General features: G+C 41.5%; 1 protein-coding gene across 3 annotated transcripts in view; it reads right to left on the bottom strand.

Moving 5' to 3' along the window:
* Slc9a6 (solute carrier family 9 member A6) overlaps positions 1 to 24044 on the bottom strand; it is a 56067-nt gene that overhangs the window by 9464 nt on the left and 22559 nt on the right. For 2 of the 3 annotated variants that reach the window (NM_001419592.1, XM_039100496.2), the window contains 8 exons: positions 23012 to 23153; positions 20615 to 20720; positions 20234 to 20322; positions 17533 to 17646; positions 11385 to 11496; positions 9821 to 9974; positions 5448 to 5537; positions 4378 to 4408 (listed from right to left, as the gene is read on the bottom strand). In NM_001419592.1, the coding sequence (NP_001406521.1) occupies positions 4378 to 4408; positions 5448 to 5537; positions 9821 to 9974; positions 11385 to 11496; positions 17533 to 17646; positions 20234 to 20322; positions 20615 to 20720; positions 23012 to 23153 (838 nt within the window). The remainder of the gene's footprint in view (positions 1 to 4377; positions 4409 to 5447; positions 5538 to 9820; positions 9975 to 11384; positions 11497 to 17532; positions 17647 to 20233; positions 20323 to 20614; positions 20721 to 23011; positions 23154 to 24044) is intronic. The other variant, XM_217630.11, reaches the window with a different exon arrangement.

Here is a 24044-nt window from a genome sequence, read left to right as displayed (position 1 = left end):
TTTGAGAGGAAGAATAAGGAGGGAGGGTGTATAAGAGAGGTTGAAGGGAGAAAAGTAAAGTGGGTGGAGAATATATAATCATAAAATTATTATAAAAATTAATGTGGGGCCTAAGGAGATATATCTATGAGAAAAGTACTTGCCATGCAAGCATGAAGACCCAAGTTCAAATCCCCAGAACCCACATGAAGCTAGGCATAGCAACAATTCTTGTAACTTGAATGCTAACAGAATGAGATAGACAGTAAAGACAAGAGACTCTCCGGAAGCTCACAGAGCAGCTAGCCTGGTGTATACACTGATCCACATCAAAGAGGGCCTATTTTATTCTACCCAAGGTTGCTCTGATCATCACATATACTGTAGCACATGCATGCCCATATGCACACACACACACACACACACACACACACACACACACACACACACACTCAAAGAAAAGTCAGTGTGGGTTAATTTACCCTCTTAATCTGAAACGCTTCCACCACCCATGCTGTGGCACCTATAGAAGAAAACATCTCACTCTATCTTTGGAGAGCTGTGTCATGGACTTCCAAAATAACTGGCATTATCAAACTTGCTACTATGTGCAGAACACGGTGTCAAACTGAAGACAAGAGAATGCTATGGTAGAACTCACTGGCCAGGAGGGAAAACTAACACAGCCAGCAGGCAGCTTCTAAAATAGCTTACTAAACTATGAACTGTCTTTTTCAAACCACGGTATCCAGTAGTCAGGCATTTAGTCCTGGCTCAGACATTAACTAGTCATTCTCGAGACCTGCATTTCTTCATGTATAGAGGACAAACATTACAGATTCCCCAAGACCCTTTCCAGAACTAATGCTCATGGTTTTGTGATTTTTCTAAGGGCACAAAATTTAGAGTCTGGGTTTTGTCTCTCTCCTGCCCTTTCTAATCCCCAAATAGCTTACTTTTCTCCTCAACATGGGTGAACACATACATTAAAAACTATAAAAATATCTGAGAACATCACATGTGCTCACAAGCACAAAAGAACTTGCCTATACAGTATTAAGTTTCTCATGCCTTCACTTATTTTCTTGTTTAAGCAATGCTGACGCTGGAACCGGAAGCTCATGCACATTCTACCAAGGAGCTATATTTCTAGCCCATAGAACTGTCTCATCTAAAATGTTTTTCCTTCCCTTCTTTTTAATTTCATCTTTATTAGTGCTACCACTGCTGTGCTGTGTATTAGGGGCTATCTCCTTCCAACATGGGTTCTAGGGATTGAACCTAGCTCATCAGACTTGCTTGGCAAGCTTTTACTCACTGAGCCATCTTGTTGGCCTTGTTTTCACTTCTTTAAAGCAAATCATCTTCTGATTGATCTTACCATTTAATAACTGTGCACTCCTAAGCTCCGTACAAACTAGAATCTTCCTCAAGCTTCATCATGGACATAATAAGCATTACTGAGTGAACAATGCAATTGGCATGTCCATACAGGTTTATTTTTTAATTGTATTTATTTTTATCAGTGTGTGTGTGTGTGTGTGTGTGATGTGACGTGTGTGTGGTGGAGTGTGTGTGTGTATGTGTGTGCATGGTGTGTGTGTGTATGTGTGTGTGTGTGGTGTGTGTGTATGTGGTGTGTGTGTATGTGTGTGTCTGCTGTGTGTGTGTGGTGTATGTGTGTGTGTGGTATGTGGTGTGTGTGTGTATGTGTGTGTGTGGTGTGTGTGGTGTATGTGTGTGGTGTGTGGTATGTATGCGTGTGTGTGGCATGTGGTATGTGTGTGTGTGGTATGTATGTGTGTATGTATGTATGTGTGTGGGTTTATTTTTTAATTGTATTTATTTTATCAGTGTGTGCATGCGTGTGTGTGTGTGTTTGTGTGGTGTGCTGTGTGTGTGGTGTGGGGTGTGCTGTGTGTGTGGTGTGGGGTGTGTGGTGTGTGTGGTGTGTGGTGTGTGTGTTTGTGTGGTGTGCTCTGTGTGTGGTGTGGGGTGTGTGTGGTGTGTGTTTGTGTGGTGTGCTGTGTGTGTGTGGTGTGGAGTGTGTGTGGTGTGTGTTTGTGTGGTGTGTGTGTATGTGTGTGGCGTGTGGTATGTATGTGTGTGGTATGTATGTGTGTGTGTATGTATGTGTGTGTGTGTGGTGTGTGGGTTTATTTTTTAATTTTATTTATTTTTATCAGTGTGTGCATGTGTGTGTGTGTGTGGTGTGGGGTGTGTGTGGTGTGTTTGTGTGGTGTGTGTGTCTGTGTGGTGTGCTGTGTGTGTGTGGTGTGTGGTATGTGGTGTGTGTGTGGTGTGTGGTGTGTGTGTTTGTGTGGTGTGCTGTGTGTGTGTGGTGTGGGGTGTGTGTGGTGTGTGTGTGGTGTGTGGTGTGTGTGTATGTGTGTGTGTGTGTGTGGCGTGTGGTATGTATGTGTGTATATATGTATGTGGGTTTATTTTTTAATTGTATTTATTTTTATCAGTGTGTGCATGCGTGTGTATGTGTGTGGTGTGGGGTGTGTGTGTGTGTTTGTGTGGTGTGCTGTGTTTGTGTGGTGTGGGGTGTGTGGTGTGTGTTTGTGTGGTGTGTTGTGTGTGTGGTGTGTGTTTGTGTGGTGTGTGTGTATGTGTGTTTGTGGCGTGTGGTGTGTGTGTGTGGTATGTATGTGTGTATGTATGTGTGTGTGTGTGGTGTGTGGGTTTATTTTTTAATTTTATTTATTTTTATCAGTGTGTGCATGCGTGTGTGTGTGTGGTGTGTGTTTGTGTGGTGTGCTGTGTGTGTGTGGTGTGTGGTGTGTGTGGTGTGTGGTATGTGGTGTGTGTGTGTGGTGTGTGGTGTGTGTGGTGTGTGGTGAGTGTGTCTGTGTGGTGTGCTGTGTATGTGTGGTGTGGGGTGTGTGTGGTGTGTGTGTGTGTGGTGTGTGGTGTGTGTGTATGGTGTGTGGTGTGTGTGTTTGTGTGGTGTGCTCTGTGTGTGTGGTGTGGGGTGTGTGGTGTGTGTGTGTGGTGTGGTATGTGTGTATGTGTATGTGTGTGTGCAGTGTGTGGTATGTGTGTATGTGTGTGTGGTATGTGTATATGTGTGTGTGGTATGTGTGTATGTGTGTATGTATGTATGTATGTATGTATGTATGTATGTATGTATGTATTAAGAACAACACTGTGGAGTCACTTCTTTCATTCCACTTTTCCATGGGTACCAGGGGTCAGACTCAGAGTGTCAGGCTTTTCTAGTCAGTACCTTTAGCCACTGGACTACCTTGCTAATGTCTGTCCATAGGGTTCTGAAAGCAATGGAAATATATTTCTGTTTACCATAACTGGTAGTCACCTATCTGCCTCTATCCATATTTGTCCTCTGCAGTGACAGGGGTAACAGAGCTGTGTCAATGTAGTGTTTTATGACAGAGGCACAGGCACTGAAACACTATAAGCCCTTGGACCTATCCCAGAAGCTTACAAAGATGTGGGTATATAATCTGGTTTGCCCAAGGAATTCTACTTTAAGATTCTGACCACAAAACAGGCAACTACTTAGTATATCACATACACGCACGCACACACCCATGCACATAGTCATCACTCAAAATTAGCATTTAGGAAATGAATTGAATAAAAGTTTTCATTTAAAGCACACAGTGTACAAAAAATATGCCATGACTTGCTTCAGAAAACAATAGAAATTATGTTACAAAAGGTATTTTCCATCTTCAAAATCCTCGTATGTGATTTCTTATCTAATGTGTAATAAAGAATCACTTATTCTGTGGTGCTCAGAAACCATTAAAAAGAGGGTGGAAAATACCAGAAAAGGGCGGTCAGTCTCATGAGTGCAGACAGTTCTGCTGTGCTCAGTCCACAAGTCTGGAGCTCACAGCTGAGAAACTGACACTCGGAAGGAAGTGAGCTGTGTTGAAAAGGCTTAGGCTTAGGGTAAGAGAGTGTAACCCCCAAAACATGCAGGGGAGACCAGCTGGAGATTCAGAAGCTTCAAGGCGGTTCTCAAGGGCAGCTGCTGGTCATCCAACTTGAAAGTTACACAGGAAGAGCAGCTGGAGTGGGACTGACATCAGAGACCAGCCTTCATGCGCAACTAGAGTGGAAAAAGGCTCCTCGTGCCAGAGCAGTCACTTGAACACCCAGGAGCGCTTAAGAGCCCATTCTCCTCATGGCAGAAACCCAGGATGGCCACAGATAGGAAAGCTGTCACCCTTGATAGCTACTTACAGCCTAAACTATGGCTCTGTTTCTATGGAATAGTGAGAAAAACCAGAAATGATGTCAGTTAAAAGCCGAGGCCAACAAAACAGGATCAAAAAGAGGCATGAAGACTATGAGAGACAGTTTTCTTTCCAAACAACTGAACATTGGGCAGAAATGCCAGGGACAGCACAAGCACATATTTACCAAATGTTCTTGGTCTGAATCAACACCAACCCTAAAGGAAAAACACAAAGAGTAAATGAGATTTATTGAATCCAATGGAAGGTCTACTCATATATTCATTGTCCAGAAAATGCTTTTCTCAACACAGAAGCTCCAGAATGGTCACTGTTCTCTCTCTTCTCTGATGCATGCTGCTTTCTTTAACAACAGCTTTGGGTCTAAGGCAGGCAGGGCAGATATTCTACTTCTAAAACCTCACTTACCAGTTTCGGTAAAATAGCACTTCTTCTCAATGTCAGTCCACTCTAAGCAGTAAGAATGATTAGAAAGTTTGACAAACAAAGCTGGCATACTGCTCTCATGGCAACATTCTTAGGATGACAGAGGAGGGTTCAGTCCCAGGCACACTGCAGGGTGACTGATGGACATTAGCCTTGGTTCCTCAGAAGTCCTGTGCATCTACATCAAATTCCTTCTTTGGACATCCCAGGGACCAAGTTCGTTAGGCAGTTCTGAGTCTCCTCTCTACACTAAGAACTGGCCAGCTCTGTTCTTTCTCCTACCCTGCCTGTCAGGTCTCTCCTTGCCACCCATCTGTGTTGTTCCAGCCTGTAGTCTGACTCATAGCTGAGGGTTGAGTAAGCCTTTCCACATGCCAGGCTGTCCCCAGAGTTCACTCTCCAAGGCATGGACTCCTTAGGTCACTGTTTCACAGAAGCTTCTGACAACAGCTCACAATCCTCGATCCTTTTAAGTCTAAAGTCCTTTGTAGGACACTCAAAATTCTCCACACACTAGTAGCCACCCTAACTCCAACCTGCCTTCCCCACGGCCCATCATTGGCTTCCATGTGTCCTGCATTACCCATTCCCTTTCCCAGACCTTTGTCAACTCCAAGACTCAATACTGGTTTGGGCTCATGCCACTCATTCCCTCAGGTGGCAATGTGTGTCCCCCCTGACCTTTCTACTCCCTTGTCAAGTGCCAAAGTAGCTGCTCTATGACACACAGAATCACCTCCCTTTGTGTTTCTGCAGCCCTTTCTAAGTTCTTTATTACAAAATATATCACAGTACAGTATAATTATTTACCTGTCCGTCTCCCCAAAAAGACTGTGAGCTCCTTGAGGGTAAAGGCCATGTCTCAATTCATCTCTGTATCCCCAGAGTCTAGCATAGTACCTGACACACAATAGGTGCTCAAATGTTTATTGATTCGGTTACCAACTACAGACAGCACAGACAACACAGAAGTACAAGAAGCTGTAGCAACATCTGCAAGGACAACACTCAAAAGAGGGAAATGATACAAGGCTACATCTGGAAGGTAAGGGAGTCATGGTCAAGTATTTTAAAATAGGTGGCCGCAACCAGATTCAAAACTCAAACAAAGGCTCATTTGTTAGAAATGTCCAGAAACTGTTTAATAGCTTCCCAGTCACATTGGACTCTAACCACATTTATGCATCTCAAGTGACACCTAGTGGTCAAGATGATAGAACACTTAGAACATTAAAACGGCAGTATCCAAAACCAGTGTAATAAACATTTAGAGAACACTTATTACTTGCCAGGCACTGTGCTAGGCACAGGGCATAGACATGAATTAAACATGGCCCCTGTTTTCAAGGGGCTCACAGCCTGTGGAGAAACAGACCCAACTACAGCAGACTCACAAAAGAGTTTGCCATTAAGGCAGGATGGACTTCTCCAGGATAATTTCTAGCTAGCTATGTGAGTTCAGTCAGTCTATGTGGCCCTAAGAACAACCCATATAGTATCACCACAAAGTGTTCCTGCCAGGATTAAATGAGAACAATGTACTACAAATGTTTCAAGTGCTTGATGCATCACTAGCACTAAGTGGTATGTAGTCTTCTAGCAGTATTGGATTACAAGGATGAACGGGCTCATTGCTGTGATGGACAGACCCAATGCTACACCGCAACTCCAAGAAGAAGGAATGCGGAAGAGGGAAGGGTAGTAGTGTCAATTCTTGTGAATGAAAGGGAATCCCAGGCCACGCAAAGGCTCAGAGACAAAGAACTGCAAAGCATGTGCGCTAGCTAAATGATGGGGAGCCAAGTGTGCCTGTCACACATGTCAAAGGATGCAAGCTGATAAACTCACTGGGGATCTGCTACTTCTAGGACACAGGGACGTGATCTTTTTACACTGGAAATTAGACCATTTCCCTTGCTTTATTATCCTCAAGGTCCCCATGGCATTTTCCAACCCAAAGTCTTCGCTATATACAAGACCCTACATCAGAAGGGACAACCTATAGCTCCCCTGTAAACCCAGTGGTAAGTAAGGTCTTGCAACATGGCCATACAATGTGATCCCATGTCACCCCAATCTGGGTAACTGAGACTAAGATCATGTAACTAGGGAAGTCAAAAATCTTTGCTACTGGTCCTTCACGGGTTCTCAGTATCATGATCCCTTCAGGTCTGGTCCACCAGTTTCTCTACTTACCATTTGATCACTCTCATCACGCAAGTTTTCTCTGTGTCAAACAGGCCGTATCTGCTCCTGCCTTCGCGTCTTTGCTACTGATTTTTCCCTCTGTCTGGACTGTTCTTCCTGGTCATTGTTGAACTGGCAGAGTCTTACCACCCAAGCGGACTGGGCTCAAATATAACCTCTCTAAGAGACCTAGCTTGGCTTCTTCATATTATATATACCACATTCCCAGGCACGATCACAACATCTTAATTTCCATCACATGTAGTATCATCTAAAATTGTCATGCTCATTTATTTATTTACTAGTGTATTATCACTTTCCTCACTAAATTGTAACAAGGAATTTTTCTTTTTTATTGCCACCGTCCTTTTGAATAAGGTTATTTCATTTTAGCACTAATTGCATTTTGGGCCAGACAATTCTTTAATTGCAGGTCTAGATAGTAGCCTAGTCCATGCCCTGTAGGATGCTTAACAGGATGCTGGCCTCTGCCTACTACACAGCAATAGCAGTCCCTTCCCCTAGTTGTGACCATCGAAAACAACTCTAATATGTTGTCAAATAATCCCCTGAGGATACAAAATAATCTGCTAGGAACCAGTGGGTTGGAGGCGCTACCAAATCACTCAGTAAATATTACTTGAAATAGTGTGCAAAGAGCTTTGCAGATGCTAGTTCAGCAAATCCTTGCCACTCGGGGGAAGAGGTGTCATGCTGCAGATGTAGAAAGCAGGGAAGAAGGAAAGACCAAGAGTGTAATGGTAGGTTTGGACATACATGAATCTTTAGTAGTCCCAACTCATTAGCCACTTCAAACTAGGACTAAAAAGTGAGGGGGCAGGAAAGAGATGCTTAAACATAGCCTTTGCCTTTACTCCCAAATATGCATAGGAAGGAGAACCCAACATTTTAGGCTTTAAATGCCGATATATAGATAACTGGTAATTACAGCAATAATAATGACATAAATACTGGCATTCTGTAGTTGATTATTAAGAATTTACTAACAGCTAAAAATAGAGAAAATGGAATATTTGTGATATAGCTATTGAGTAAATGTGATATTGTAATTGTAGAAAAATTAAAACAATAATGTGAATTAAAATGTAAAAATTAAAGACTATATGTCTTACAACTGTTTGACATGCTAGTCTTCACTGCATTCAAAAAAGTATCAGTGAGCACTATAAAAATGGATGGCCTCACTTGAGGGTAGATGGACATGGGAAGGACTAGAGGAAGGAAAAATGTACTTCTATTAATCAGAAACATGTTTAAAATTAACATATAGCTTATTCACAGACAGGCCAAAACTGCAAGAAAGCAGGAGACCAAGCCACACTCTAAGGCATAACGGCAGTGGGTATAATTAAGTCTCCAGTGTTGCTGCCTGGCAGGTAAGAGGGTCATCCGAAGAGCTTTCAAATCTAGTGATGTAGACAAAACTCTGTGGATAGGTGGGATTTTGTTTTCTCTCTTGAGGAGGATGGTAGAGCAGAGGAACTTGTTTGTTCCGTGTAGAAGACAGCGAGGGAAACACACTGACTCTTCCTGAGCAGTTTTTCTAGGATGTCTCACAATCTGTTTTACTCTTTCTGGAGGTGTCTTCAGTTACAAGCTTTAGAGAAAAGAAGGTTAGTCCTTTCAAAATTTATCACTCATTTCTTGATGCGCCATGGTCTGAAGGAACTATGAGCAGAGGTTCCTCTGTCTACCATTTAATTACTGGCATGATATTGAACTATTAACAACATTTTAAAGCCTATTTTTTTTGTAAAATTGTTACTGATTTGATAAACATGTTAAACACGTGGAATGGAATTCCCAGCACATAGTAGGTGCTTAATAAATATCAAGGTCTCCTACAAGTAATAAGTAGCATTATAAGAACATTACCGGATTATAAAAGCATGCACGCTGCACTATATTATCTACTATACACAGAAATAGCACAAAAATTAGAAAGGATTTGAACATTAAAGAGAGATCAAGAAATTAACAACATTTACTGTGTAATTCAGGGCTAGCTTATCTATGCAATGATAAAGAGCACAATAGAAAGTTAAAGAAACAGATGACAGATTCACTAATAGGTGAAATGCTGTTTTTCAAAATCAGGCTGGAAGCGCACAAGCTCTTAATACCTATGAAGTTTCAGCCAAACAGAGGACTGCAATCTACAAAGGCTTCAGACACAGGCTGCTGTATCCATGGAAACAAATGCAGAACTCCTGAGATACAAGACGGCTTTCAAACTGAATACATTAAGCAGGACACACTGAAGATCATGACTGCAAGATTTTGGTTTGTTAGGTTAGAAATGGCGCTGATAGGAAAGAGGAAAAGGAATGGTATTGTCTGGTATCCATTAGTGCTGGAGTAAACCGGACTCACACACTGCTGATGGATCGGACCTGATATGCTGAGCAAAAGCCTTAAATACATGCATATCTTATGGATCAATCAACTCCCCTTGTGGAAATGCATCCTAAAGAAAGAATTAAACAAGAACGTGGCACATTGGCTTCAGAGCACTCAGTTGTTTAGTAATAGTAACAGCAAACCGTCAGATGCAGATGGAAATAGTGAAAGCCTAAAAGCAGTGTAACACTACCACAATAGAGATTGGTTAAATTAGCCAGGAAACATACAACTATTCAAACAATAGGAAGATATTTACCAGTGCAAATGCCCATGCTACAAGAAATTTTCCTCTATTACCACATTTCAAAACCAGTATAGTGGGGCACTTTCCTGTTGCTTGCCCGTTCCCTGAAGTGAATAAAATGTTTGCAATGCTAAACCTTCAGACTAGTAGCAAGCTTTCCATTTCTTTTTCTTGCAGTTTAATTTTTTCTATATTAGGTTATGCACTTTTGAACAGGGAAAAATAAAAACTTAAATTTTCCAAAGCTTAAACATCTTCTCATGACAAAAAATGACAGTAAATTGAGTCGAAATGGAGTGTGGAAACGAGGTCCCCCATTCCTATTTACCTTATGTGCAGGCACGACAGCATGGCAGTGGTACCTCCACCAAACACCCACACAGTAAAGAACACGATCAGGAGTGTAGTGCTGAACATCATTTGCCGGGCGTAAGTGGCGGTATCTCGAATGGCCAAGGCAAATGCCATTGCACCACGGAGACCTGCAGGGATACAAGCGCTTGGTCAATAACTTCACGCTACATAAGCTATATAACAAGAGATATAAAACATAACCTCAATACTCGGGATCACATAAACAGATATGAAAAAGGATTAACATACGTAAAGAATGATGAGCAGATTTAGAGTGTAAAACTGACTTTCACTGATCTTTGGTTTGGTTGATTTTTCAGATCGGGTTTTGCTAATGTAGCCCAGGCGGTTCTCAATTTCACCGTCATCCTGCAACAGTGATCCGAGTGCTGGGAGTATATCATCCTGCTACCAGACCTACCTTGACCTCTAAACAGTTCTTTACAATTTAGTCATTTATGTAAAGTGAATTCAGTTTATACTGTCTTGAAGATGCAGAGAAGGGTGTGACCACTGCCACAATCAACACTGAGCATTTTACTTTTCCTGTGCAAATTGCTTTGTGCTGCCCGTTAGCCCAACCTTGTCAGCACCCTGACCTGCTCTCCACCACTACTATTATGTCTTTTAAAAATGTCTTATCAACAGAATCATACATGTAAATTTCAAGACTGGCTTCCTTCATTAAACATACCACTTTTGAGACTAATTCACACCACTATGTGAATAAATGTTTGTTTTTATTGCTTAGTAATTTTCCACAGCACAGATTTATCAGGTTCTTCCCTGTCCCATTTTCCTGTTGAAATGCAGGCAAATGCCAGGTCTGGTGGTACAGGTCATTAATCCCAACGACATAGGAAGCTGTGGCAGGAGGGTCACAAATAAATTCAAGGCTTGCTTAAACTACACAGTAATTTCAAAGCAAGTCTGAACAACTTAGACCCCATGTTGCCAGGCGGTGGTGGCGCCTACCTTTAATCCCAGCACTTGAAAGGCAGAGGCAGGCAGATCTCTGTGAAATTCGATGTCAGACTGGGCTACAAATTGAGCTTCAGGACAATTAGGGCTACATAGAGAAACCCTTTCTCGAAAAAAAAAAAAAAACCAGCAGCAAGAGCAGCAACAACAAAGCAGAATGTTCTCTAAAGGGGAGAGGCTGGGGAGATACAGATGCCATTGATATAGATATCTTAATCATGGATTGTTTGCTTGCTATGCACGGGGTACTAGGTTCAGCCCCTATACTGAACAGGACAACGAGTCAGTTATTTTTCAGGTTTTTGACCATTATGTATAGAACTTTTATCAACATTTATTTGCAGGTTTTTCTGTAAAAAAATGTATTCATCTTTAACTTCTTTACTTTGTGTGACATATTTTGGAACCAAAGATTTGGAAGCAGTGTGTGAAAAGTTCCCACAGAAGGGAATGGGTGATGCTAAGAAGAGTTTTCTATTTGAGGACCCAGTTTCAGTATTTCTGACTCTTCGGAATGGTAGATTGAGGGGTAGACACAAGAAGAAATTGGAACTTACCAGCAAACATCATCATATGTTGAAAATTTGATCCAATCTTACTTCTTCTACCCAAATTAAGTAAGAGAGACAAGGGGTAAATATTGGCAGCTCTTCCCAAGAAAATAGCGATCTAAAATCATTAAGAGTTGGTTAAGGATCATTTCCTTTAGTACTATTAATTTAAAGTGTGCATTCAAGGGGGTGAGGGAGCATTTCTTATTATATCTATAGAGCATCTGGAACACCATCAGTATGACTGTGCAACTGTCATTTTAATCTTGTTTCATTTAAACACATTGACACTTAAATCATCGCAATACAGTTAGTTGCTACCAAACTTGATAGTGCGTGTCCAGCATGTAGGAAACCCATGAAGTGCAGAAAAGAATGTATAAAACAGGACCTTCTTTATTACATCACAAACTCACTCACTTCCACTGCACTGTTGATAGGGCGAAGGATAGTGCTGAATAAATGTCCCCACCCTTCCTAGGAACACAAAAGAGGGCAGCTCAGCCACTTCATGCGGCTGCAATTCCTGCAAAGCCTAGCTGGCTCTCACTAAATGTACACTTCCGACCTGCAAATAGTTCACTTTTCATGTCAGTTAAGATGGATCTTCACAGGGGCTGGAGAGATGGCTCAGTGGTTAAGAGCACCCGACTGCTCTTCCAGAGGTCCTGAGTTCAAATCCCAGCAACCACATGGTGGCTCACAACCATCTGTAAAGAGATCCGATGCCCTCTTCTGGTGTGTCTGAAGACAGCTACAGTGTACTTATATATAATAAATGAATAAATCTTTAAAAAAAAAGATGGATCTTCACTAAGAGATGGTTTTGGTGTCTTTTCCTCCTCTATCCATTGTCTACAGAAACCTGGTGCTTTGTAACTGCAAATTTTACTGCAGGGTTCGCAGTGCTATCCCCACCACATTTCCTGAAAGGAGTAGAAAGGGAAATATAATAATCAAAGCAAAGCATCATGGTTGAAACAGTGCTGATGCGAATACTACTCAAGGAGAGTGCAATTGCTAAGGCCAAAGGCAAAGGAACTGCATGTAAGACTTATATACTCATTAGCTGGGCATTAGAAGTAAAAGCAGGAGGGAAGGAACTCAAAGTTCGCCTTGGCTGGAGAGCAAGTTTGAAGGTAGCATAGGCTACATGAGACCCCATTTGAAAAATAACAAATGAAAAACCAAGAAGAGAGAAAAATGATAGGTTGCTTGGGTGGGTTTCCCAAGGAAATAGTAGTCAACAATCTGAGCATTCTTATAGAGTCATGTACTGCATAAGAGTTTACATAAAGAAAGAGTGCTCACATCATGGTGGGCCATCTAATTATAATAGAGCTAATATGACATCATAACATTATTCATGTGACTATGCTGATGTTGGCATGAACAAATCTACTTACTGTACTGTCACTCACATATAAGAATAGCACATACGGGCTGGAGAGATGGCTCAGCGGTTAAGAGCATTGCCTGCTCTTCCAGAGGTCCTGAGTTCAATTCCCAGCAACCACATGGTGGCTCACAACCATCTGTAATGAGATCTGATACCCTCTTCTGGTATGTCTGAAGACAGCTACAGTGTGTTCATATACATAAAATAAATAAATAAAAAAAAAGAATAGCACATACAATTATATGTGGTACAGAAAATCTGGTAATAAGGGACTGTTATTGGTTTACGTATTTACTATATTATACTTTCTATCATTATTTCAGTGCATTCTTTCTACTTATCAAAGAAAACATTTGGGCAAAGGAGACAGCTCAGTAGATAGAGGAGCTCGCTGCTAAGCCTTAAGATCTTAGATCACTTCCTGGGACCCACACACTGGAAGGAGAGAACCAAATCTTGAAAATTGGCCTCTGAAATCCACATGTAGCCCCATGGCATGTGTAAAACCATTTTACTGAGAAACAGAATGTTGTTACACCAGCAACAGCGCCATTTATCCCATGTTTATCAAGTAACCTAACTGAATCACCAAGCTTCTTCCAATAACTGATTTATTTCATGGAGGTTTATATAAATATGCTCACACAGTGACAAAACTGCCTGATAACACATTTTCCCCAATATATTCCTGCCTTTACCATCTACATATACTGCAATTGAACAAGTCAAGAATTGAATGGAAGATGCCAGCAGTCAAGCTCCTTATGGTTGGGACAGAAATGTACAGACCAACAAGGGAAGATGTTTGGCTGATTGATGGTAATGGGTTACAGTTGGAGACATCAGTACAAACTCATGGTAGGAGATGCAGCCAGTTACAAACAGAAATGCTTACAGACATATCTGTGTGCACATGATGTAGTATGTATCTTCCTCTGTCCATGGACACTGTTTGGAAGTAAGAACACCCAGTGTCCTAAGCACACCCAAAGCCCGGATCTTGGTTTCCAATACCATTTTTCCCAATAAAAGGAACTAGAGCTCCTTGGAGAAATGGACAGTTCTTGAGCTCCAGTGGAAAGTGCACAAGATGAATAGAAGCAACTTATAGTTCCAGAAAGTGAGGAAGTGGTAAAAATATTCTCTTGACCATGATGACAAGGCATCAAATGGAAGCAGGTTTCTAGTGAACAAGCTCCTAATGGCTAAAGAGGCGACACTCTAAGCACCAAAACTTTTAAATGTTGTAAATAATCCAATGTATCAAATAATAACTATTATTTATATAAATAATAGATAAACAATGCTATAAATAAACAGCTGAATCAAACATCAAGTGAGGGATAATAGATATAAATCTCCTATATGCCACAAGTGATTCTGTAAAAATTTCGTTCTAGCGGAGATGAATCCTAATTCCATACTCTGTAAATGTGGGCTGCATGGGGTGGCTCTTTTTCCAAGCAGCACAAAATAGAAAGAAAAACACAAGTCAGTTTATAATGGGAAAACTTATCAGCCACCTGACTAAGACTAGCATCAACCTTAGTGTTAATAAATATGTACCCTTGACATGATATGATGGCAATGGCCCTTCATTTCCATAGTATTCCTCCCAAAGAATATATATGTGATCCAGTTCAATCTTAGGGGGAAACATCAGACAAATTGCAATTGAAGCACATTCGACAAAATGCCTGGGTCAATCAATACCCTCAAAATTCTCAGGACTCATTAAAAGTAAGGAACAACTGAGGGACTCTCAGTCAAGTGGATCCTACAAAGCAAATGTACTGTGTTGTCCTGGGTAGGACTTTGATATAGCAAAAGCGCACTAGAGGAATGCCGCGGGACTGGGGATGAGCATCAAGTTTACTTACTGCATCACTATGAGCTGATTCCTTGCAACAAATGTACTATGTGGTCCTGAGGTGCTAGCCAGGAGAAATGGGCTGTGAGGTGTAGGACAGCTTTCTGTACTGTCTTCATTTTTCCTTTTGTAATATATAGTAAAATGACATTTCTCTTTGCAAACAATTCCATTGAGAAAGAAAGAGAAGGTAACAACAGCAGTAATGCATGGGAGGCAGTGTGATGCTGCTGCTCGCTCCCAGACCCATACCTAGTCTTCCCTTCTAAGTACAAGACCCTCCTCCCTTTTAGCTCCAATTTTGAAGAACACAGCTGCCCAGATAAAGAGTATAAATCTTAGCTTCCCTTGCAGATAGGTGTTGCCAACGTTGTGTACAAGTGAGTGTACAAGTGTACATTCTGAGTGTGTGTACAAGTGTACATTCTGAGTAGTGCCCTTAAAGGTAATTAGGAGGTACACGGCTCAGATGCCACCGATCACAAGAATGCGGCCAACTCCCTAAGGAGAACAGCTTCAAGACTGCCTGCATTCCTAACAATTCTCTGGTCACACAAGCTCAGAAATAAACCTCTATCTCCTTTAACTCATTTAAACCTGGGTTCATTTGAGTTGTTGTCATGTAACCCAGGCTACCAGAGACAAGGCATCTTGGACAAGGGAAGAATCATTTTCATAGATTCTTTACTGAGAATTTTAAATCCTAACAGACTCAAAAACCTTGTGACTATTTAACCTTGTTTGTAGATTAAGTACTATACATTAAACAACTGTGATTATTCACAAAAAAACCCTTCAAATAGTGACGAGCTCTGAAGCCCTGAAGCTCTGAGCTCATGCTTGTCTTCTGGCTGAGGCTCTCCTCTTATTGATAGGACATTTGTTGTTTTCTGTAAGACTGAAGAATGGCATTTGAGTAAACCTCCCTTTCTAACACGCATCTCACTTGCTCTCTGGATGGATTCTGCGGCGCTTTAATGCTTCTCTTGAGAATCACTTAGTTAAACATTCATTTCCCTGGGTACACATTTCAGGGTTAACTATCAGGCTGTGATCAGCCCAGCTCCTGGGGCTCTTCAGTACAAAGAGCACTATCTGCTTCCCTCTGACGGTCAGCCCCATTCTTCCTCCACTTCTTTTCTTCTCCATGTGGTTGAGACAGACACTCTTCCCGAAACCCACATCTGCTTTGCTCTTTTCTGTTTCCAGTGTACTCTCTCAACAAAACCACATACCTCAAGGGACCCAATGTTTTTTTCTTTTCTGTGCTTACTTACTACTAAGTCTTCCTGGACAAAGACACACAGCATGGAAGATTGGTATCTTGTAAGTACCTATTCCTTAAAGTTAAATGGGCCACCATTTAATGCTGCCTAACAGTACTACAATTCTTTGGGCAACTCTCTCCTAAGTTTCTATGACTATTACATAAACGTCCTCTCTACCTTACCCCAAACTCCTATCTGTGGGAGCAGCCTTCTATATGGTCCCTAATGCCCCTGCCTTGTGTTATATAGTACTCAGCCTTTGTGATCCCTACTTACCCTGTATCACAGTTGGTCTGTATGACCAGCAGAATACTGCAGAAGTGATTATGAGATTTCACCTCTAACATTAGTCTATAAAAGGTACCCTGGCTTGCATTCTTGTACTCTTTCAGCTTACTCACTCTAGGGAATCCAAGCCAAAACTTTTCCTGTGGATAGATCCTGCAGAGAGATGATCCTTTCTAAGGACAGCAGTGTGACTGAGGTCAGCGGGGCTCCTCCATGTCACTACAGGTCCTGCAAGGCTGTGGAGCTGGAGTCACCCAGCTAAGATAGTCCAGGGCTCTTAACCCCCATATACCATGTAAGGTAAAGAGTAAGTTTCCATGTCATTTCTTACACAACAAATAGCCTGTGTACCTTGCTATTCTATTCTCAGCAGGCGATATCACTTCCTACTTTATGAAAATAGAAGCCATCAGCTTGGAACTCTACTTTCTCTCCATATGTCCTTCACCAACTGGAGGCCAGTTCCTCTGCACTTCAGAAGCTGCCTGTTACTATCTTGCCATAAGGTTGCCTTTCATGTTCTCAGATTCTTCATTTCAAGTTGTTTTTACTTTATAAGTATGTTATTACATTTATTACTAAGTCTTCCTGGACAAAGACACAAGACATGGAAGATTGATATCTTGCCACAACACAAGTGTGGAGGGCAGAAGTCAATTCGTAGGAGATAGTTCTCAACTTCCACCACATGGGTCCCAAGGAATAAACTAAAACTGTCAGCCATGGTAGCAATCATCTTTACTCTCAGAGCTACTCTGCTGGCTGCTCAAGTTAGCTTTAAAGGTAAAAATGCTCATTTACATGAAACAGAGAAACTGTGGCAAGATCAGGCCTTATTCCCCATCATTGACACATCGTCCCATGGCACAGACTAACTGTTCCCATACTCGGGTTCCCTTGCCTTTAATAACAGGAGAGTGGCTGTTCCTTCTGTGCCAGAGACGGAAGTCAGGGCTTTCCCTTAGGGAAGCAGCATGCCCCAAGCTGCTCCACTGTTCAATTTCCAATTTGACTCTGAGACAGAAGCGGTGCTGAAAGCCTCTTAGTTCAGGTCTTCCCACCTTCACAGGATTATAGTTACATGGTACATGGCTGGACAAATACTTTTTTACCTTCGAGGTTGGCAAAGCAGTAAGAGTCTTTTCTGCCATTCCAATCTGTCAACATTTTTGTGCAATAAATTTCAAATGGAAATAGAGCAGAAAAAAGACTACACTGGAACTGGGAAGAACAGCTGACATCCTTACTTAGTTCTCAGAAAAACCTCACGCATTTAAATATTTTATCAACCACATGAACATCTCCAAACAGACACATGATAAAGGATACGAATGCGCCTACAACAAATGTTGGGTTAAAGACATGATTCTGGAAGGTGAACAGCGTCAGCCCCATGTAGGAAAAGATGAAGTTCTCCGCTAAAAAATTGAGAAGCTCAAACAACTGAAAAGAAATGTAAAAGGTTCCAGTAAGTAAGCATCACTGTGAAAACCTGAGCGATTGACATTTTATATATGTACAGCTCATATAGACATCTGGAAGCACTGGCTCAGAGGGGAGCACACGTAGAGTTGTCATTTCCAAACCCACAGAAAGAGCCAGAAACATAACAGCCTCATGTTCCCCCATCAGCACCCTTCTCCCAGTCCCCACCCTCAGTTACTCCGCCCCTCCAAAGCCAGTGTTGCTTTATCAATTTCTATACATGATTCGAAACCTAAATGATTTGTAAGCTCTTCATGACCACTTCTCATCTCCAACCAGCAAGTTGCTCTTAAAATGAGTTTCAAGATGATGTCCTCTAAAAGCTGCAGAACACAGTTGAACTTCTTTTGCCCTGGCAGAGGATGCCTCGTGACCACTGTCATATCGCTGGTGTGTTGTCACCTTGACTGTCTCACTAACTCCTAACACAGGGCTTCTCTGTGATATACTCAGTACCCTCCAATGTCTGCCAAAGCCCCTTTAGTCACTGACTGTTACTTTACTGTTAACGTACCACATTAGAAAGATGTATGGGACCTTTCTAATAAAGCGAAGGCCCTCCAACAGCTCTATCTGTCCGTGATCTTTCCCAGAAGACATCTACCCACCATAATAGGACATAGAAGAATCTGTGCTCAGGAGTCTGAATGCCTAGGCTTAAACCACACCTTCCCTACTTGCTAGCTCTATGGCTTTGAGCAAGTTAGTTCAGGCTTGAGTTTTTGTTATTGTTTGGAGGAAAGTCTTAGAACATTGTCTTACTCTGTAACTTAGGCTGGCCTTGAACTCCAGATCATCCTGCTCCTAAGGACATTTGTCTGTATATCTGTTGTGTATATGAATGTAGGTACATGCGTCACAGCACATAGTATAGGTCAGAGTTCAATCTTTAGTGTTAGTCCTTGGCTTCCAGCTTGTCTGAGACAGGGTCTGTTGACTGTGTGCTGTGGACAGCAGGTAGCTAACGGCCAGGCATGTGAGGATTCTCTTGTGTCTATTTCCACCTTCTGTCAGGAGCACTGGGGTTGCAGACACTCATGTTATGCATCCAACATATACACACATTCTGGAGATTTGAACTCAGGGCCCCACACTTGCACAGCAAGTACTTTTACCCCTGAACTATCTCCCCAGTTGCCAAAACTGAATTAAAAATGTTTTTAAAGAAAGCTAGAGCGTCTGGGGATACAGCACAGTGGCAGAGCGCTTGGCCACCAAATAAGAGGCCCTGGATTCTAGCCCCAGAACTTAACGAAAAAGCACAGTAGGCTTACCACTAAAAATAAGAACAAACACTAAAATAAGTATATATTTTCTATGAATGGCAATATATTCTTATCTCTATGTGCTTGTTTAATGGCAAAAAGTTCCTCTTTCCCTTTTACTTATGGGCCTGATCACAGTACTAAGTAAAGGTTCCAGGCACACATCACATTTTTATCTCAGGAGTCAGAACAAAACTGAAACATGAATAAATTCTTTAACTTCTCCCTCATCACATAGCCACAAAATAGTAGAATCAGAGCTATTGTGGCTCTAACTCTGAATAAAGAGGCTGGCAAAACCCCAGTGGGTGCAAGAGAGTGAATATTTGAGGCTTTACAAGCACAAGGTCTATGTACTTATAGCCACTTTAGCAAAAAAGCAGTCTTAGGGTGTGTGTGTGTGTGTGTGTGTGTGTGTGTGTGTGTGTGTGTGTGTACACGCACGCACGTATGTGCATACATGTCTGTGTTTTCTCTATGCTAGTTCCAAATCACCAAGAAGACTGGAAACTCTTAGCTTGTTCTTTTTATGCCCTTCCTTGCTACCTAAAACAAGACAAACCCCCTGGCTATTTTTTTTCTGTACATTCAGTGTACTAAATTATTTGGCAAAAGAGATTTATAACCTCCATGCAAATGCTCTGAAGGGGGAGCCTAACTTTCTTTGAAGTGTTAGGAAAAGTATACTAACTTTGTGGCTCCGGGAAGGGGGGATGGAGGGGCAGGGGGGGAAGGAGGGAGTAGAAAAGAGAGGGGGGGAGGGAGGGGGAAGGATATAGAGAGAAAGAGAGCTATTTTGCTTTAGCATTGATCCTTTCTAGACTCAATTTACCTTCTAGCCTTCTACAAAACTGAATGTTCCTAGTTCTCACTACAGTCCTCACGTATGCCCATGTTCCCACTGCACACATTACACTGCTTGTGAATTTGTTTTCTATATCTAAGATTGGAAAATTATATGTCTAACGCCTAATTCCTTCAGAATTCTTTTCAGAGTGGGCCCTCATGTGGTTGCTCCTCGTAGCCACTGGGTAAGGGAGACACTAAGAGACAAGGGAGCAAACTGGCTCGTTACTGGAAGTCCAATAAAATAGCATCTGGCTACTCTAACTGCTACCCTAGGAGCTGCTACCTGCCACCTGTCAGTCCCAGTCATTTCCAGACTCAAAGGAAGAGCAGGCACCATCCTGAAATGATCAGATACTTAAGTTGAAAAAAGAAAACTTTTGTTTTGGTAAGAGGAGGAAAATTTTATTCATTGATTATAAAGTTTCTCTTACCTGCTTCGTTCTATGCTGAGATTCCGTAGACAAATTATTGTACGTGTAATGTGCTTGTGTGATGCCACAGAACAATACTGCAACCACACCTGCAAAGACAGCGAAGTACAAGTCACAGAAAGGGAGCTTTCCAAACTGTATCCTACGCATCTTATTTTGCTGAAGTAGATTCCATTTATAGTGTTGACATTCTCGGTTACTTTGACTTATTTTGTTGGGATGAACCAACTGTTTCCATTGAAAGTCTTTGTTACACTTGAACCTCCACCTGACTCCCAACCATAGTAAGTATGTTCAAATAGAGTAAAGTAGGTTCACTTGGGAAAGTGGCTCTCTAAGTGATTCCTCATAGGGACTTACAATGCAAGGTAAGTCACCCACCTGTAAAACCCCATGCTTCGGCCAAAAGGAAGGTGCTCCAGGACATCAAGAAGAACAGACCTGTCTCCAACAGCTGGAACTCCCGCAGCTTTGTGAACTTTGTCACGTGACACTGTTAAGCTTCGTAACAATAATAATATACAACTGTGACTAGAAAAATAACAGTCAATCCAAGGGAATCATGAAAGTTACAGAAGAGCTCTTCAGCCTCTCTAATGAAAAAGACACAAAGGGAAATAGCACCAATGGTGGGAAATTCTTCCAACGAAATCTTATGGAGCTGCCCTCCTATCAGGAGAAAAATCTCAAAAATCAGATATTCCTATTGACTTATGGATATGACATACCTTGCCAGAAAACAAATAAAAAACATGGACAGAAGCAGCAGACTGAGACCCACTGTGACAAAACTCCATTACGTTGTGTCCCAAAGCAAGGCACTTTCCATTATTACAACAATTTGCATTCATAAGAACGAACATGTAACTTCTGTGGAGTTTCACATCTATTTGATCTTCTAGCCCATCTGCAATGCAAAGCCTCCAGTTCATGATGAAGAAACCGAGGTGCTTCACTCCCATATACTAGTCTAAAAAGTCCATGTGGGTAGCAGGGTTAAGTTGTAATAAATCTAGGGCTAGACATACAGTCAATTCCTGAACTAGCACTGTAACAAATAAGAACAAGATCCACTTCCTAGCCAAGGCTCTTGTACCAGAGAGGAGATACAGCCTGTGCCAGTTGCCACCAAAGCCCCTTTACTACCCTTTATGCCTCAGTTCAGCTATTAAAAAGTTCACCTATTAAAAATGTAGTCTCTTCCAGCATAAAACCAAGAGGATTAAAAAAGAATCACACATGTTTTACATGAAAGCGTCTTCAAAGATTTCTAGCTGGATGAAGCTAGAGAGATGGCTCAGTGGTTATGAGTGGTTAAGAACACTTAATGTTCTTCCAAAGGACCTCATCTGGGCTGTAAGGGTGGCTAATAACCACCTGGAACTCCAGCCCTACGGCCTTCGATGTCCTCTGCTTGCTTCTGTGGACACATGTACACATGTGCCAAATACTTATACATACACATAAATAAAAGTAAAAAATGGATCTTAAAAAAGTTTTATAGGTAGAAACTTTGGAGCTCGTCCAGTCCGACTCAACCTCCCTAACCTCCTATTCTCCTACACTGAGCTCCAGAGCTCAAATATCAACCACTATCATATTTGTGTCTGCAACGCAGGGGCCATGTTTATTTCATCTTTGTTCCCAGAACATGACATCTGACATACAGCGGGAAATCAGCAAATGTCTCCCAAATGAACATAAGAATCAGTTGTCCTGTATTTCTTGTGGCTAGCTAGTGACAGCATCAGAGCTAAAACCCAAGTCCTTTGGGTTCCCAGCCCAAGGCTCTAGTAAACAAAATTTGCAATTGAGACAGGATAAGCACATATGTTCTCACCCAGAAACATGCATTTTCTGTTTGTTCTATTAAACTAGGAGGTGACAGAGATGACCAACAGTACAAAATACCCAGAGACTTTGGGGGTCCTATTTACTTCATGATAATGTAATCTATAGATTTAAAATTCATCCTTGAAGAGCTAGTTTGTCTGTCTACTCAAAAACTCCTTTAGTGTCAGTTTGGGAGCAGTTTAGCATTTCTAAATCCTAGCACTCTGTAGATCAAGGCAGGAAGATCTTGATTTAAGGGCAACTTTGGCTACCATAATTAAGGATTCAATCTCAAAAAAGGGAGGGGGGATAGGGACTAGAAAAATAGCTCAGTGGTTAACAACACTGGCTGTCTTACAGAGGACCTGGGTTCAGATCCCAGCAACCCCACCCTCAGTGGCTCACAACTGTATGTTAACTCCAATTCCAAGAGATCCAAACGTCCTCTTTTGACCTCTGCAGGCACCTATACACAGAGCACAGACATACATACAAACCAAACAGTTATAAACATAAAATGAATTGAAAACAAAAAGAGGGGTAAGGGCCGCAAATATAGCTCCATTGGTAGAAGGCTGTCCAGACACGCACAAAGCCCTGGGTTTAGCCTGAACACTGCATAAACTGGGTGTGTTGGCATATACCTATACTTCCAGCACTTTCGAGGAAGAAACAGGAGGATCAGAACTTCCCAGGCATCCTCAGCTCCATAGTAAATTCAGGACCAGCCTCAAATACATGTTTTAAGTCACTGAGCCCATGCAAAGCAATGAAATTCATCAAGTAACATATTAACAAAGACTTCTGCTTCATTATTCAGAACAACTTCTTGGTTAAAAAGTTAATAACTATAAGACAATTCCAGTCATGGGAGTAGGAAAAACTATGCCTTATTAAACTACCTCAGTAAGCTAGTGAGAAAAAATAAATGTAACAAAAGGATATTAAAGCTGTCACCACTCCTGTTGCAGCACCCATTGCAAAAGATCCACTGAAGATCCCAAGGAAAATTCCAATAGATTTGAACATGGCTGTAACATCAAAGGTGTGGCTGTTGTCTCCAGCTGGCTGGTACGCCACTATTGAGCTGCAAAAAGACAGGTTATTCTCAACCAAATTGTATTTGGTTCCTCTTATGGGAAAATGAAGGATCTTTCCAACTTTTAAAATGCCAGAATGGCTAAATGCCTAACATGTATTTACCCATTAAAAGACTTTATGCAAATGGGGCTGAAATGCCTTCCAAGGAATTAGGATCCACTCTGGAGTACTTTGAGCATATCTCGTAGGACTCTACAGTCTACATCACTCGGCACTAAACCAAGCCAGACAATTCAAAGGGACACGCTCTGTCTTGAACTCAAAGTTCAGACCCGGTCTCCCAAAGCTTCTTTTAAAGCAGTCATCTCAGGAAGTGGCAATGACTAAGAAACTTACTCTTGCCAGCATGTCTCTGCCAACAGTGCTTACAACATGTTACCAAATCAATTCTCATTCCAGTTCACTAATGTACCAGCTTCATGACAAGTATGGTCTCAAAGACATTGTACATGTCAAAGAAAAGGAAGGAAAACATGTTTCTAAGAAATAATGAGTTCACAGATTAGATTAACGTGGGAGATATGAAAACAACTTGTTATACGTTAATCTGTTAAAAATTTAAGATCATGGTATGATGACCTAAGTAGTTTTCATTTTGCTAAAGCACATCAATTTCTAGTAACAGCATTAAGAAATTTCAGATACTCAATCTGAATTGAAATCTTTACATATTTTGTGTTTCAATGCTCAAAGTAACCAGATCAATTTGGAACTAAAAGAGTATGCATTGCTTTGACAAACATGAAATGACCTTCAATAGCATGATAAGATTGCATATACACAAAAAGTCCCACCATTGAAGTGTAATATGACTGTGCTAGGTAACACACAAACATATTCTGCCAGGAGTAAAACACACTTCTTTCTCTACAGCCAC

The sequence above is a fragment of the Rattus norvegicus genome, chromosome X (genome assembly GCF_036323735.1).
Source record: "Rattus norvegicus strain BN/NHsdMcwi chromosome X, GRCr8, whole genome shotgun sequence".
Lineage (NCBI taxonomy): Eukaryota > Metazoa > Chordata > Mammalia > Rodentia > Muridae > Rattus > Rattus norvegicus.
The sequence above is the reverse complement of the archived record's forward strand: the minus strand, read 5'-3'. Positions and strand labels throughout refer to the sequence as shown.